The 17,440-nt window shown below is 38.4% G+C and overlaps 1 protein-coding gene and 1 long non-coding RNA gene across 3 annotated transcripts; one reads left to right on the forward strand and one right to left on the reverse strand.

Moving 5' to 3' along the window:
- Window positions 1-2,951: 2,951 nt before the first annotated feature.
- On the reverse strand, window positions 2,952-15,991 carry LOC148906244 (uncharacterized). Of its 2 annotated transcripts, XR_016121280.1 has the most exons (6): window positions 15,856-15,991; window positions 15,102-15,498; window positions 14,698-14,786; window positions 14,130-14,213; window positions 6,203-6,273; window positions 2,952-5,534 (listed from the first exon to the last, which is right to left on the reverse strand). XR_016121280.1 is itself a non-coding variant. In XM_089037666.1 (2 exons), the coding sequence occupies exon 1, from the start codon at window positions 8,776-8,778 to the stop codon at window positions 7,033-7,035; it is 1,746 nt and encodes a 581-aa protein (XP_088893792.1). In that variant the 5' UTR covers window positions 8,779-8,804; the 3' UTR covers window positions 2,952-5,534; window positions 6,203-7,032. The 2 variants fall into 2 exon arrangements, 1 of the variants encoding a protein (XP_088893792.1); XM_089037666.1 differs by lacking the exons at window positions 14,130-14,213; window positions 14,698-14,786; window positions 15,102-15,498; window positions 15,856-15,991 and having other exon boundaries at window positions 6,203-8,804.
- LOC148906245 (uncharacterized) lies at window positions 14,924-16,360 on the forward strand. The gene is made up of 3 exons (XR_016121281.1): window positions 14,924-15,159; window positions 15,388-15,479; window positions 15,953-16,360. It is a non-coding gene; the product is annotated as an uncharacterized LOC148906245 (long non-coding RNA).
- Window positions 16,361-17,440: the final 1,080 nt, after the last annotated feature.

The following is a 17,440-nucleotide window of genomic DNA, read 5'->3' on the forward strand; positions in this document are numbered from 1 at the left end:
ATGGCACTTTGAAAAATAAAATTTTTGTGACCAATTACAACTGGGTTGAACTTATTATATAGGGACGGGTTGGGATCAACTTTATTGGGGAGGGGTGGGGATAAACATCAATGGGGAGGGGTGGGGATAAACGTCAATGGGGAGGGGTGGGATAAACTTCAATTGGGGGGAGGGGTGTATGCATTAAGGGGGAGGGATTGCTCTTATTGGAAGGGGATGGGAGTGTTTGTTATGGATGTTTGGTATACCTTGGCAGATGACGAGGAGGAGCAAGCAAGGGACTTAGGAATTTTTGGTAAGGTTGGAAATTTGGAGTTTGAATTTTTTTCACTCGTGCTGTTTTTCAGTCTTAGAAAAAGAATGAAGATGATGACTTACTTGGTAAGTTGTTTTGACTTAGAAAAATTTTCCCTTCTTTCTGGAGTTGTAAAAATTGTCTCATTGTGCATGTTGTGTTTAAAAAATAGAGTTTCACTTTGGACTTGGTGGTTTTCCTGTGATTTTTTAATGAATTCCATCTTTACCCTCTCCACGCCCTTTTTGGACTTGTAAAAAAAATACCTCCCCGAGGTCCCACCAGCACCAAGTGTTACTACCCCGGAAGACCAGGACCACGCAGTACTTACTGTCCCGACAAGAGCCATCTTATGAAACCATAACCAGGTGTTTGCTCTGATGGTGAACACTGTCGATAAGGATATCAGACTCTGAACTCCCTACAGACTCATGAGAGTACCTTGATGGTAAGCCAGCCTTTGTACTGTGAAGATCAGTGCAAGTAAGAGACTTATAAGATAACCACACCTCATTACCCATAGGTTTTACTGTACAGCAGTGATGTATGTCTTAGAAGGATGTGATCAATAGACTTAAGGCGGTATTCAGACTTCCTTAAAGTGTATGCGATTATCAACCCTGGTTTGCGAAGACTAAAATGAAGTTTCTAGGCTACTAACTTGTGAAAAATGAGCTGGTCTATCCCGAAAAGGAAACTACCACCATGTAATTTAATATGAAAAGCTAACCTAGGCTCTGTACCCTTCAACAATTAATTGATGTTTCCCTAGAGGACTAAGGTCTATAATGTATTCACAATCTGCTAAGGGACTGGGTCTATAATTTATTCAATTAGGTATTAATATATTCAGAATCTGCTTAGGGACTGGGTCTATAATATATTCAATTAAGTATTAATATATTCAGAATCTGCTAAGGGACTGGGTCTATAATTTATTCAATTAAGTATTAATACATTCAGAATCTGCTAAAGGACTGGGTCTATAATGTATTCAATTAAGTATTAATATATTCAGAGTCTGCTAAGGGAATGGGTCTATAATTTATGCCATTAAGTGTTAATGTATTCAGAGTCTGCTAGGGAGCTGAGCCTATTTTTCTATATTTATCTCAAGGGAACAGGGATTATCATATTGCTATATCATAATGACATCACATCACATTTTTTATGGCAAAACCAGAATTCCAAATTAAGCTCAAAAAAATCTTGAATGTGCAATCTTTCTCTTCCTAATGTAAAACCAGTGTTTGCAGGGTTCATGGTCCTATATTCATGCAAAGCCGTCATGCTTATTCTCAGGTCATTATAAACCTTTAACGCACAGAAATGTATTTTTGAGAACTTGAATGCAAGGAATCGTTCCATTCAACATGCCTGCTGTGTGAGTAAGGCTTACTGCATGGTGATGTCATTACAAAATAGAACAAGTTTGAAGGTTACTTTATGAAAATCAGTGCTGAAGGAGTTGTTCGTAGAAAAATTTAGTTTAGAAATAACTAGAGTGGATTTGGTATTTGGAACCCAATGCATGATTTAGTTGTACAATCACATTTTGTTTGGACCAAGACATGAACAGATCAGCAACAACAACATGTGTGAGTAACCGTTACTCCAGCTGCAGGGCCGTAACTAGGGGGGAGCACAGGGTGCATGTGCACCCCACATAAAAGCTTAAGGTCCGCTCATCCTTATCCTTTTTTTTTTTGGTTCTGCTTTCTTTGGGTTACCTTTTTTTTCTTGGTTCTGCTTTGTTAAAAGAAACGAACAATGGCCCGATTTTATTCGATGTGCACCCTCCCTGTAAAAGTTCTGGTTACGGCCCTGTGCTGATAACAAATCCACTCTATTAACTTTACATCAAAGTTTATTTTAATTAATGATGAGGGAGGATTGGTAAAGCCTTGGTCTTATTCCTAGTCTTAGTCAAGTTTATTATAAGGATTTTAGTCTTATCTTATTTCCTAAGATGAGTTTTTTCACCAGCAAAAAACTTCTAAGCAGAAGTAAATAAGCCATAATGAATGAAAAAATAAAATTCAAATGTTTTTTCATAATTTTGAATTGAATCGTGAGCAACTACATGTATGATAATTGACTTTGCCAAATTAAAAGTAAGTATATATAAGCATGATATATACCATAGTTGTTGATTTTGGATCAAACGAAAATCTTTGGATTTGTACAGCTCGAGCATATAATACAAGTGCTTTGAACATAGTCATTCATGGTAAAACAACTCTTGGTTTTACTTGTATTAATAGTTTCATTCCATTCAATTGTAATATTGTTTCTTGATTGTGAGGTACATGTATGGTGTTTCAATGCCATTCTCTGATGGCTCACCTTGTCTTCTATTCATTCATTTTTCATTTCACATTTGTCTTGTTTGTAATCATTGATTTGTTTGCACTTTTGGCGTATTATACTCCATGATTCTGCACAGTTGAATTGATTCTAAACTTGAGTCAATCAGTAATATACTAAATTGGTAAATATTGTAATGTAATGATCCATTTTCAAACAGATTATGCCAAAAATAATTGTGGGAAATTTAATTCAAAAGTCTGCAAATTTTGCATCACAAAATAATGTCATAAGCTTCAAATCACTGGAAGCTTTGATTATATCAAATCCTGTCAAATCATACATTTACTGTAGTTGCTCTGTGTCAATATATATTTTTTGACTTTGTTATTTAACTTACAAAACTTTTTGAATAGTTTGCAATTGAGTTGTTCTCATAAATACAGTATAATTTGCCAATAATATTTTTAATTGTTCAAAGAAATTATCAAGACCTCAGTTTCATGTCATAAATTAGTGAGATATATTTGCTTTAATAAAATTTATATAGTTATTTTCTTCATTTGGTGGTCACTGTGACTTTTGAGTAATAAAAGGTTTCCACATTTTTAATTTATTTTCTTGGTTCTGCTGCATGAGCAACAAAATGGCAGCTTTTTTAGAATTGATACCATAATTTTCATATTTTCCCCCTTTTGGTTCAGCATTTTGGGGACTCAAATAAAATGGCAGCTTATTAAATTTGGGACCTTGCCCTTTGGAAATTCCTGGCTAAGTCCACTTTGCTGAATTCATGGTATGACTCTTTTCATTTGTTTTTCTTTTAGTTTTTTTTTTTTTTTTGTTTTTTGATAAGAGTTTTTTTATTGTTATTTTTTTAATATGAAACTGAGGTCTTTTTTTTGCTGGTGAAAAAACTAATTAAATTACAATCCTATGATAGAACCTTATATATCAGTCTAGCCGAACATCATTGAACTCAAGATTAGGTCACCTAGAAATGATTCAACTTCTAGTCTTCCCAGGTTGATAATCTACTTGTATGAAAGTCTGAATGGTGTCTTATGCAAGTCTATTGAGCACACCACCCCTAAAGTTATCACTGTTGTACACACCCATGAATAGTGAGATATGATTATCTCTGCTGTTACTCACACTAACCTGCACAGTGTACTGGCATCCATACCATCAGCGTACTCCCATGAAATCTACAGAGAGCCATCACCTGGTATCCTTACCTACAACCTTCACCGCCAGAGCAATCATCTGATCATAGCCTCAAGGTTAGACTCTGCCAAGAGCAGCAATGTTGTACCTCCTTTTGTGGTTTCCTGGCCTGTTGGAGCAGCTTTTGTTTGGTGCTGGTAGGACCTCGTGGGAGGTATCAAGTGTATTTCATTTTTCTGATACAAATAAGAAATGATGATAATACTAGATATAGGAGAGTGTTTCTAACTAGTGAAGGGTTCCCAGTAGATTTTGAAAGAAAAATATTTATTAAAACTAGCAGCCAATCTTAATTTGTTTCAAGTTGTGAAAATGAAAACTGCATGAGCAAAACAAATTTGTTTGGTTTTTACTGAGAACCCTTGACTAGTTGTAAAATGTTTTGATGAAAATAACAGTGCTTGACACTCACTTTTGCAGATACAAGGCAATGGGCTAGTAAGTCTATAAATCTAGTAGTTCAGCAGAGTAATCTATGAGCTCAGAATATATTTCCTGGACAATGGAATACTTTCCCTTCATAACCTTCCAAAAACCCACTAGCCTATGGTCAGGACTAGAGTGTCCTTATTTTCACTAGCCCACAGCAAAGAGTTACTAGTCCCAGACTAGTGGACTAGTGTTGGTGTCAAGCACTGGATAATCAATTGATTTGGAGTTAGTATCTAAAATGTTTTGGTGAAACACTCTCCTATATCTAATATCTGAGGCTAGAGGACTGGTTGTCAAAAGTTTTTTTCCATATTCACTAATCAATTAATTTTGCAAGGTCTTTTATGACTACATTTTCAGGTGATTGAATAAATTCTAATTCATCTTTATCTGATAAAGTCTTGCAAGGAACTGAAACACCTTCTTGGTGATTTTTTTGTGAATACTGTAAATTATGCTTGTAGTCTTTAAAATACAAAATAAACTTAGGGATTTTTTAAATCTTACTGTCATTGCAGTGTGAGAAAATTCTCTTTGAATCAAGATGATTTGTAAACAATGAAAAGAATATTCCTACGGTGTACAAAAGTATCTGTGAAATACACTTATCTGCAGGGTTCAAAATAGCAGGCAACATGCAATCCCATTTTTCTGATTGCAGTTAGTAATAAGAAAAAAAATTCACATAGGATTTTGAGAATAAAATTGTGAAAGAATTTTACAGTCAAAATTTACTTGTCCTGTACAAACCTTTGTGTGATTTTGAGCCCTGCATGTTACCAGTCCTCTAGCCAAAAACATAATTTTTTACTATTTAATTTTTTCTTTGAAATCTTAAAGCTCTTTTTTTACCACTAGGCCTAGGTAAAGCTCTGAAATGCTTTCAGATCCATCTTCAAAAATTTTTGTAGTTTTAGAAAACTCTCTCACATTATGTTTCTTTTAAATGCATGTCTTTTTGTTGTCTTTTCTTTGACATTTCTGTCTATACAAGATATACTTTTCTCCTAGGCCTAGAGGAAGTAACTTTTCATTTTTCCCCCTTTTTTAATTTCTGAAAAACGCTAGACTAATTTGTTTTTTTTTTTTTTGGTTAGAAATTTCTGGATGTTTCTAGATTTCAATCTCTAAACCATGTTACTCATGTTGATATCCTTGGTGGATGATTCCTGTCATCAGTACTGATTGACTTGATTTTGATGGTGCTGCATCATCTCATAAGGCTTTACAGCACAACAGCTTGGTATAACTGAATATGACAGACTTGGTGTAGCTAGAAAGAAAAACAGAATGTAACTGTCAATATCCATAACCCTTTTTTAATTGACACACATGAGATAGGAGCAAATGGCAAAGTTAGATGTTTGAAAACAGGAGTAAGCATGCTGCAGTTATGTGACCTTGGTTCGATATCCGTGTCGTATGTGAATAGAGTTTGCTCATTGTATTTCTCCTGTGCTTCAAGGGTTTTTCTCTGGATGCTCCACTTTTCCTCTCTCCACAAAATCAACTTCTAAATTCCAATTGGAATTCAGTTGATAAAGAGCCACTCTTTAAAACTGCCACTGTTAAATCCCATTTATTTTTTATTACTTATTGAATGCTAGTCTTACACCAAGACTTTGATTGTCTTTTTGATCACCCTTGGATTAACCCTAATGAGAATTCCAATTTTTGGGATAAGTTGCAAACAATGAATCAAGTTGAGCATCAGATACAAGATACACATATTCCATCATGTATGGACCCCTTGCACTGAGTCCCAAGAGAAATAATTGTTCTGGGGAACAAAACAAATGGATTTTTTTTTTTTTTGCATAAGCAAAGACGGCCTATTGTATTGTCCCCCAGAACAATTCCTCTAGGAAATCAAGGGGTCTATTGCTATGTATGCGAAGTACCTTAATATTAACATGATATCAAGTAGCTAAACTTACTTACTTGTCTGTCATTTATCTGCGGGCTAGAACTTGACAGCATCTGTCAAACTGACAAACATTGACATTGACAAACTGTTGAAAAAAGTCAAAGAGATCTGGTGAGTGTTGACTACAGTAAGCTAAGAGATCATACACAAGACTGGCCTTTATGAAGCTCTAAGTATTTATATAACTTATATGTAGTTTTATCTGTGATAAAGTAATCCTCATTAGTATTCGTTATGTATAAAGATTGATGTCTCATTATATAAAAATCCCTTGAATACTAATGAAGAGGACTTTATTGAGTAATTTGTGTGGTCACTAAAACACTGTCACAGCTTGTTTACAAGGGGACAGCATGGTAAACAACAATAAGAATATACCACCTTGGCTCAGGCATAATGTTTTCCCATTTCAGACCATGTGTCATTTAATTTAAACAATGATTGTTTAACAATTGTACACGAGAAGATACATGAATATGGATGCAACTTAAATAAATATTGTGACGTTGTTTGCGTTCGGCGAGCGGTTTGATCGACGAATAACACCTTTCTGATCAACAATCTTAAACTTTACTTTAACCTTTTCTTGTTTACATCGATTTACATTGATCAACAATAAAAAAGGGATCCCAAATTGGAATCAAAGGGATCATAAAGGATCATAAAGGGTCATAAAAGATCATAAAGGGTTCGACCATTTGCCCGCCAACCTCCCTTGTCCCCGCTCTCGACCATGTGCTCCTATCCCATAATTTCACTCCACAGGTAACCCATTAACATGGCTCCCCAAAAATAAACATATTTTTTACAACAATAACAACAATGTTAATTTTTTATCAGTTCTTCATGGCTCCTCGTCGGGGATTCCCGGTTCTTCCTGTTCAGCTTCTAGGAGGAGGACCAACTTAGCAATTGGTCGATCCAGCGTTGAACCCTTGGAAGTACGAACCGTTACTGATCTGACGAAACCTTGATCATCCGAATGTGTAGTTATCACTTTAGCTAAAGGCCACTGACTTCGGGATGTGTCGCTGTCCTTTACTAGTACTATGTCTCCACTAACAAAGTTACGTCTCTTCCGTTGCCACTTGGGTCTTGCTTGTATGTTCTGCAGGTATTCTGTTTTCCATCTGCTCCAGAATTGATCCGTCAGATGTTGCACTCGTCGCCACCTCTTTCTGCAATACATATCCTCTGTTTGGAACTTGCCGGGTGGTGTTAAGACGATCTTTGACTTTCCGGTTAACAGCATACTTGGAGACAGCGGTATTGGAGACAGTGGATCGTTGATCGTGTCTACGGTGAGGGGACGACTATTTATAACTGCTTCAGCTTCACAAATAAATGTAGTAAGTGATTCTTCATCGAGTCTTGATCCATGTTCCTTCATCAGGGCTGCTAAGATGTTCCGAACTGACCGAATTTGTCTTTCCCAAGCTCCACCGAAATGACTGGCAGTGGGAGGGTTCTTGATCCAATCAATATCATTCTTTAGGAGTTCAGATCTAATCTTGTCGTCATCCATTTCGTCGATCGCTTTTTTCAACTCGTTCTCTGCTCCAACAAGATTGGTTCCTTGATCACTGTACAACTGTCTGATAGGACCTCTTCTTGCGACAAATCGGCACAACGCTTGTATAAAAGAATCTGCATCCAACGAATGGGCTACTTCAATGTGTACTGCTCTACTGGATAGGCACGTAAATAATGCTCCATATCTCTTTACTTCTTTGCGTCCGATCTTGATATACCACGGCCCAAAATAATCCACGGCAGAATTAGTAAATGGTGGTGCGGCTTGCAGACGTGCATCAGGTAGGTCTGCCATCTTCTGCTCACCTACATTTCCGCGTAGGAAGCGACATCTCACACATTTGGCAAGCAAACTTCTGATCGCGTGGCCGCCACTGACAACCCAGTATCCGTTTGCACGTAGTTCGTTTAATGTGATGCCTCTTCCACTATGCTGTGTTCCTTCGTGATAATGGCGAATAATCAACGTTGTAACATGTCCCGACTTTGGGAGTATGATAGGATTTCTTATAGCATCATCTACTTCCACTCTTCTGAGTCGCCCACCGACTCTGAGTATTCCGTTGGAATCCAAGTAGGGGTCTAACTTGTAGAGTGTACTAGACCTCATGACTGACTTCTTATCTTTGTCCAGTTTTCGACTTTCGCCTTTCGCTCGCGTTTCTATGTCCTTTAGCAATGATATGTCCTTTTCAAAGGCACTTGCTTGCGTAAGCTTGATAATTTCCGTTTCGGCTTGCTTCAAATCGCTCACTGTGACAGGACTACAACTCTGTTGGCGGTCTTCCTTTATGATGTTCTTTAACTGTTGTTTATACTTTAGGCACCAGGCCACTACTGCTCTTGCTCTTGTCCACTTTGAGAATCTTTCTAGACGCTGTAGCACATTGCTCCTTTCTTGAACACGGTTAGCATGCACTATGACTTTCTTGACTTCTGGATTGTCATCATCCAGCTGGAGTTTACATGATGGCTGTTGAGGCCATTGTTCTTGTGACTGCCAAAGGAACTCCGGTCCACGAATCCATTTTGACTGCTCGACAAATTTTCTTGGCATCAGTCCTCTCGAACCTTTATCTGCTGGGTTCGAGGCAGACTCAACAAATCTCCAGCTGCCTGGGGACGTGAGATCTCTGATAATCTGCACCCGATTTGCTACATATACATGAAAACGTCGCGCTTCGTTACTTATGAAGCTCAACACTACTTGACTATCAGACCAGTAGAACTCTTCGAGACTTTCGTATTCTAGTTCTTTCTTTAGTGCATCAGCTACCTTTACTGATGTTGTGGCTGCTGCCAGCTCTAGCCTTGGGATGCTTACAGCTTTCTTTGGTGACACTCGTGCCTCGCCTGCCACGAGTGCACAGTGTATCTTGTTGTGTTCATCCACTAATCTTATGTATGAACATTGTCCATAACCTTTCGTTGACGCATCCGACAGGCTGTGGAGCTGTGCCGAGACGACTTTACCGAAATCTGGAGCCTTAAAGCATCTTGGTATGTTGAGCTGATCAAGACATGCAAGCTGACCTCTCCATTTGTTCCAACGCGTTTGGATGTCTTCGGGTACTGGTTCATCCCAGCTACATTCTTGACAAATGTCTTGAAGGATCTGCTTTCCGATTAGCACAACGGGGGCTATAAACCCTAGTGGGTCGTAAATTGAACTCAGAGTAGATAAGATACCTCTTCTTGTACAAGGTTGATTCTTTAGTTCAATTCTAAACTTGAAGGTATCCGACTCTATGCACCAGTGTAGGCCTAACGCTCTTTCTATCGGGAGCCTTTCTCGACAGAGGTCTAGATCCTTGACGTTGTCCGCTCGGTGTTCTTTTGGCACTAATTCTAAGACTTTGCGACTATTGCTTACGAACTTAGTGAGATTAAATCCGCCTCTTGCGCACAGTGCCTTGACATCTTGCAACAACTTGATTGCCTTTTCCTCGTTTTCAACTGACTTCAAGGCATCGTCGACGTAAAAGTTCTTTCTTAGGGTGTCTACTGCCTCTTTTCCGAATTCTCTCGCATTATCTTCTGCTGTGCGTCTCAATGCGAAGTTGGAACAACCCGGTGATGAGACACCGCCAAAAAGGTGGACTGTCACATAGTATTCTTCTGGTCGATTGTTGAGATTCCCGTCAGGCCACCACATGAAACACAGGAAATCTCGATCTTGATCGTTGACTCTGACTTGGTAGAACATTTTCTCTATATCACCCATAAACGCGATCTTCTCCATTCTGAACCTCGTCAGCACACCTATCATCTGATTCGTCAGGTTTGGACCTTGCAACAGATTGTCGTTTATGGATTCCCCTTGGTATTTGGCGGAACAATCAAATACCACACGAATCTTCTGTGGTTTCTGTGGGTGATATATCCCGTGATGGGGTATATACCAAACCTTGCCAACAGGAGTCTTTAATCTTTCAGGTGCAACCTTGACTGCATGTCCCTTGTCTATGAGGTTTGACATGAACGCTGTATAATCATCATGATACCTTTTATCTGTCAGTAGTCTCTTCTTTAGACTGTTCAAACGTTGCAACGCTTGCTCACGATTATTTGGAAGTTGAACGTTCTCACTCGTGAATGGGAGGGGCATTTCATAGTGATTGTCCTCACAGAGTCTAATTCCTTCTTCTGCCATCTTGATGAATCTGCGATCTTCCTGTGACATGCCTGTTCCACTTTCTCTTTCTGAGAAATCTACTTCGAACATTCGTGATACTGCTTGAGGGGTTATCAATTCCTTGGATGCTCTTTCTATGGTTATGTAGCCTCTCTCCGCAATAGAATCATCAGCTTCCTTTACTTGTATTCTATTACAATTGACTGAGGCCTTACCCCTGCTGCACACCGGACCGTTCACGTACCAACCTAGCAGAGACCGTACAGCGTAAGGACCGTCTTCATTTCCATGTATTACTTCTCTTGGCCGTACTGCGCTTGGGCAATTTAGTCCGATAAGGAGACCTACTTCTAGGTTTTCCATATAAGCAGGTATAAGTTCTGTCATGTTTAGCAGATGAGGCCATTCGTAGCCAATTTCCGGTCTTGGAATTTCTGCTCGATCTACAGGAATCTCCTTTCGAACGTAAGTTCTCGGTAAGCTTGCCTCTGCATCTCTTTGCGTGAAGTGAACTGCCACGAGGCCGTCTACAGCTTTCGTTTCAATCTCTTGACTACCATGTAGGGTGCCCAACAGTATGGTGGTTTCACTTCCAACCATGCCTAACTTCTGTAACGTCTCCGCCTTGACAAAGGTGCCGCCACTAGCATTATCGAGAAGAGCATAAACTTGAATTCTCTTATCAGGATTGTTCCTGTGATATAGCCACACTGGTACTATGCCCATACTCACTGGAATGTCACCTGCTTCCGTTACCTCACAGATTGCGGTACACGCGTTATTGACTTTGCCTTCAGTCTTGGGTTCGTTGCTCTGTGATGACACTTCGCTGCTCTTACTATCTTTATCGCCTTCACTGCCTTTGACACTCGTGTTCTTGGAAGATCCTTGAAGTGATGGTTTCCAATCGTAATCATGTAATGAAGTGGGATGCTTCCTGTTGCAGACCTTGCACGATCTCTTTCGTTTACAGTACTTCGAGGTGTGTCCATTGTTGTAGCAACCGTAACACAAGTTCTTTTCTTTGATAAAGTTCCTTCTGTCAACTAGACATTTTGCCTTGAATGCTGGACATTCATCTATGTCATGTAAGCTGGAACAAAACAAACAACTACTACCAGTGTTCATTACTTTAGCACTGTTGTCAACTAAAGATACGTTTGTAGCGAAACTTGAACCTTTACTTCTTTGAATCTTTCTTCCACCAATGGTTGGCCTTTCCCTTCGCGGTTCCTGCACTTTAACGGTATCCTCTGAGTAGATAGGATCTGCGGCTAGATCGGCTTGTTCGGCTACAAATTCCACGAAGTCTGCAAATTCGGCTATCCTTGACTGTGCATTGGCTATTCTGTTGGACTTTTCACACCACTTTACACGAAGATACCTTGGTAACTTCTCCCACAACTGACGCAGGACATGGGTTGTGTTTAGATCACTCATGTAGGCAATGCCTATCATTGCATTTCGTGCTTGTTCTAATGCAATAGAAAATTGCTGTAAACTAGCCCCGTCATTTGGTTTTACTGCAGGCCAATTGCAAAGCTTTGCAATGTATGCACTTGCTATCTTGAAAGGATTTCCAAAGTGTTTCTTTAGTAATTGCTTGGCTACCTTGTACGAGTCTTCTGACTTGATTTGCATGCATCCCTTTATTAGCTCTTTAGCCTTACCATCTGTATACTGTTCCAAAAAGTATAAGCATTCAATGGGGCTCTCTACCTTTGATTCTATTAGTGTTTCAAAGGCTCTAATAAATGCTGGATATTCCATTACATCCCCTGCGAATATGGGTGGCTTGTGTGAGGGTAACTGACTTCTGGTTTGATGCTTCACAATTAGTTCTGATAACTCATTCTGCTTTCTTTGTACTTCAATGAAGCTCTCTTGGGCGCTTTCATAAGCTTTGTGATCAAAATTGTCAGCTGTTTGTACTACTGCTGGGGTGCTCGTCCACCCTTTCATTGTGTGAGGGGGTCTGGGGACCCACCCTGAGGCTGGTGGATGCAAAGCTGAGCCTTCACTCAATTGATGTGCTACTATTGGGGTAACAATTGACGATGTGACATTAGCTACAAATGGTGCAGGGTTATTCTGCGATTCGCCAGATATTATTTGACTTGTATTGTTATTCCCGGCCAAGGAACTTGAGGAGGATGTGACAGTGCGTGGCATTTCATTAGTTGCTATGGCAGCTGAGGAGATTTCCGCTGGATTGTCATTCTTGTAGCACTCATTCCTACCCTCACTTCTCACATGTTCATTCTCGTACTCTTCATAGATTCTTTCTTCTGTCTTAGCTTCTGCTAGCTCTTGCTTTAGCTGGAGCTCCTCAGTCGCTATTTGCAAAGCTTGTTTTTCCTTTAGGAAAGCTGCCTTAATTTCTAACGCTGCTGCTTTAGCTTTAGCTTCAATCAACTTTGCTCTGGTCGCTGAGGAAGCGCGAGAACGGCGAGAACCTTGAGAAATTTGAGACTGTGTTTCGACAAAATTTGCATATTTCTCTTTCACACTGTTTTGGAAATCTACAACGCTTTGCTTGAAATGAAATATTTCCTTATCATGAATACCATGCCATTCTTGGGCCAAATCAATGTCATGTTCGTCTTCTAATATCTCAATATAACGTTCGTGGACTTCTTGAAACTTAATAACTAGCTGGTCAAAATATCCCATCTCTATTTGTACGATTCTTTCGTTTTCAAGGTTAGATAACAATGGCTTGATTTTGTTCATCTGTCTGGTAATATTCGACAACGCGTACTTACGATTCTCCTTGCGTTTTTGTGTCTCAAATTCTTTACCTTTAGCTGTCGGAATCCTTTCTCTGGCACCAGTACAATTTTCTGCAGTCAAATCGCCTTCCTTTTTACCCATTGAACCGTTGAAATCCATTTCGTTGTTGTTCTCCGGGTGCTGTAGCGGCGAAATGACGACTGGCGAATTCGACATAAATTCGGTTGGAAGCGTTGGAATATTAACTGCTAAACTATTCATTAGACCAAGAAGACCAAATTCTTGAAATTCGTTCTCTATATTATCCATTTCTGCTGTCCATCGGTTGATCCTTCGCTTGGAGGCTGAACTCTCTGGTCGAACTGTGACGTTGTTTGCGTTCGGCGAGCGGTTTGATCGACGAATAACACCTTTCTGATCAACAATCTTAAACTTTACTTTAACCTTTTCTTGTTTACATCGATTTACATTGATCAACAATAAAAAAGGGATCCCAAATTGGAATCAAAGGGATCATAAAGGATCATAAAGGGTCATAAAAGATCATAAAGGGTTCGACCATTTGCCCGCCAACCTCCCTTGTCCCCGCTCTCGACCATGTGCTCCTATCCCATAATTTCACTCCACAGGTAACCCATTAACAAATATTCTTATTCTCAAGGGAACTACACATGGTCTCAAATGGGAAAACATATGCCTGAGCCAATGAGGTTAATTGGGACTCCTTTTACTCTGCAGCTGAATTGATGGCTCTGATACTTCTGCTTTCCAAATATTTTATAAACCAGTGATTATTCCATAATATAACCAGTATTTGGCTGCTATTTATCATTGTTTTTCCCACTTTTCTTTGTGCTGTTGCTTTTCTTTCCCCCTCCCTTTACCATGGTTCTTAGTATTGAAACAAGATTGTTTGCATTTGACGTCATAATAAAATAGAGCAACAAAATACGAGAGTTTGAATCATTCCTTAAAATAATACTTTGCTTGGAAACTGTAGTTGGTATTGTAAGAGAGTTGCTATGTATTGGTAAACTTACTTGTTTATCATGTTTGCAGACTGTCCAGGCCTTGACAACATCATCACTATGACAACATGATGCTTGGCTGAAGATGTTGACAACCTGGTGAAAAAAGGCAAAGATATTGATTTTAGTTCATGCGGCATTCCCTTGAGTATTATTTCTTTGTGTAATGGCTGTGCATGTGTAATTTTTACTTTGCAAATAAGATAAAGGTCTACCCAATAATAAAATATAGGTGAAATTCATGCTCATTTTCTTTTACTAACATCTGTTCTTACAGTTTGACTACTATAACCGGGGCCACCTAGACAGCGAGAGCCAATCATATTGTAGAATGAAAACAATACAATCCAACATCAGGATCAAATTACGATTCTCATGCTGTCTAGGTTTCTAATTGGCTCCACTACCCAAAGTTGGAATGCATTGTTTTCATTCTACATTTTAATTTGTTTTCTTGTCTAACTGTTCAAGTGGTCCCAGTTACAGTAGTTGCACTTTAATAAATACAAAAACAAACAAAAACCTAATTTTGAATGGATGCATTTGTATATTCTATAACATAGCTAATAGTTTAACTTACTTGTCTGTCATACATCTGCTGGCAATAGCTTGATGCAATGTAGTATCATCACAATCTAATGATGACACATATCAATACTTGTGATCAAGCTGTCGAAAAAGTGAAAGAGATCTGTTTAGAAACCTGAATCATAGATATTTGTTGAAATGATTATATTACTAGCAGATACTAGTTAGGACTACATTGTATAAATGTTCTATAATGCAGACACAATCCATGTCAATCTTTCATTCCTGTCAGTATAAAGTACTGGTCAGCAGTAGACCATGTTGTACAGTGGGAACCCTGTGGTTGTCTGACATCTACCATGTTGGTTTTGAGAAATAATAGCCCATAGAGTGCCTCAACAAAGCATTGTATAACTAACTTATGTATGAAATTGTTCTGCAGAGTAATATACATACCTGATGATTAGTAATAAACTGCTGCTTGGGATATGAACAATATTTTTGTGGCAACAAGGTGAGTCCATTTTGTTATGAAGGTCACACAGTCATTAGGTTGATATTCAGGTCAACATCCATACAGCAACGGTGTGAGTCCATATTGTTATGAAGGTAACAGGGTCATCAGATTGATTTGCAGTTCTATACTTATAGACAACATTGTATCAAGTGTTTTTGCTTCTTGTTTTAGTGCAGTATACCCATCATTACCAGATTAATACTGAAGTATTCCATTATATATTAGTTAGGGTCAAGATGCAGTATGGTAATGAGGTTCAGATGTCAAGTTTCCATCTTGTTACAGATCACTGGACAGCCTTATGGAGTATTTCACGTGTAAGTTATACTTTTAAGACTGCAATACAAAGAAAGATAAATCATTAGGACATTAATATTTAGGATTTTCATGGTTCTAACGAGTGAGGGGAGGTCTTAAAATTTCACGAACCAAGTTTCGTGTAAAGATGATGACAAAAGTTTCAAAATATGGAAAAAATGAAAATATACTCAAGTTAAGCTTACAAACTGTTTGAAAACTTTCTGTAATTACATATTTGTGGCAAATTTAATTGTATTTTGCAAGAAAAAGTGAAATTCTTAGAGTTCAAAGCCAACACGTGTCATGGCGGTCAATCGAACTTTCGAAATCTACAAACTGGTTAAAAATACGGAAAAACGCCAGAATAACGCAGAAAAATACAATAATTCTTACCTTTCATAGTTCTCGTGTCCTTATCTATCTGTTAGATGTAGCACGAGCTAATAAAATTTTTTTGTTCTTGCAAAAACTTCTCTTTATATTTCCACAGATTGACACACGTCGAACCGCGAAGGGAGCAAGTTTGAAATGAGCACAAGTCACAACAAGGGCCTGGAACTAGCATTTTACACAGGGATCCCACAAAAATCTTGATTTTTTGGTGAAAATGCGACGGTTTTCGAGCAACAGTTTTTGCCCAAAACATGAAAAATGACCAGAAAAGGCTATATTCGTACCCTACGGAGAATAAAAACCCGAAAAAACGCTTATTTTAGGCAAAAAACACCATTATGTTAATTAGTCACGTGACCAGTCACGTGACCCTTAATTTTGTGTTTTTTTAGGCGTGATTTTTAAATTTTCATAACAAAAAAAAAATAATCGGGGGTTTGAAATAATCCTTTCATTTGAATTCATTAGATCACGCAGTTGATAATAAAAGAACATCGAACCTTTATTGTGTGATATTTATTGTCTGACCCATAAAAATAGAAAATAAAACAACAGCTGAAAAATATCCTTTCATATCTAGACTCCACCCGACCAAAAATAAAATACACCCAGAGACAAAGAGGAACCAATAAAGATTTCAAGACGCATAAAGCGCCAATATTTTTTTATTACACTTCAAGTTATTTGAAAACTTTATTAACTCATGCGGCTTCGCCACTTCGCGCGCCTGATTTCAGTTTAAGTTTCTTTCACACATTGAAACTTTTAGCTTAAACTTGCTCACACTAGCTATACTCGTGCCGGCAAACGAAACTTCGCGAAGAAGTTTTTGAACGAGATTGTGTCGTGATTCATCCCCGTGAATCTTGTCTCGCAACGACTTTGAAAACAAGTTTTAGCAAAAAGTTTTAGGCGTATAACAGGAGCTTTATTACTTGAAGCAAAACAGAACAGACGAACCGTTTGATACTAGTAAATTATGCGCATTAATTTTTTTCTTCTTTATTTCAGTTTGAATAAGTGTTTTCAAGCGTAGAATAAAACATTTACCCGAGGGAATAACACGTGCTTACACAACGACCAATGTAATCAAATACATGACGTCATATTTGCGTGAATACAGTAGAAACCCGTGGACGGTTTGTTTCTTCTTTGGAGAAAAAAGGGTCCGTGTGTTTTAGTTACGTCATTCCCTCAATCATCATTTTTTTTCTTTCATATAACCAGTATTCTTTCTCACGACAAGAAAAGAAGCAAGCCTCAAAGAATCTAGCACTTTATAAATCAATGCCTTCATTGTTCATTTGTCAATCCTTCGAGTATTACTTCTTTGTTTCTTGGTGACGGTCAAGGTGTTAATGGTATTGATTGCTCACGATTATCCTGAAAACGACCAGAACAGTAAAATACAAAAGAAGTCACAGCCTTCATGATATCGGAATTCGTTTATTTATTTTATTTTGTCCTGTAAGACTCGCAGGCGAGAGGCTCGAGGCTCTAATCACGCTGTGAGCATGGGTGTGTGATTTGGGGGAATGGGGTGGGGTGCAGTGACGACTGAGATTTTGTATTTTTTTTTTTTAAT

Source organism: Actinia tenebrosa, unplaced genomic scaffold (assembly GCF_029948245.1).
Source record: "Actinia tenebrosa isolate PJP-AT-01 unplaced genomic scaffold, QUT_ActTen_1.0 PGA_scaffold5__44_contigs__length_20552954, whole genome shotgun sequence".
NCBI lineage: Eukaryota > Metazoa > Cnidaria > Anthozoa > Actiniaria > Actiniidae > Actinia > Actinia tenebrosa.

Coding starts and splice junctions, on each gene's coding strand:
- LOC148906244 (XM_089037666.1), bottom strand. CDS start 8,778: ATGCCAAGAAAATTTGTCGAGCAGTCAAAATGGATTCGTGGACCGGAG.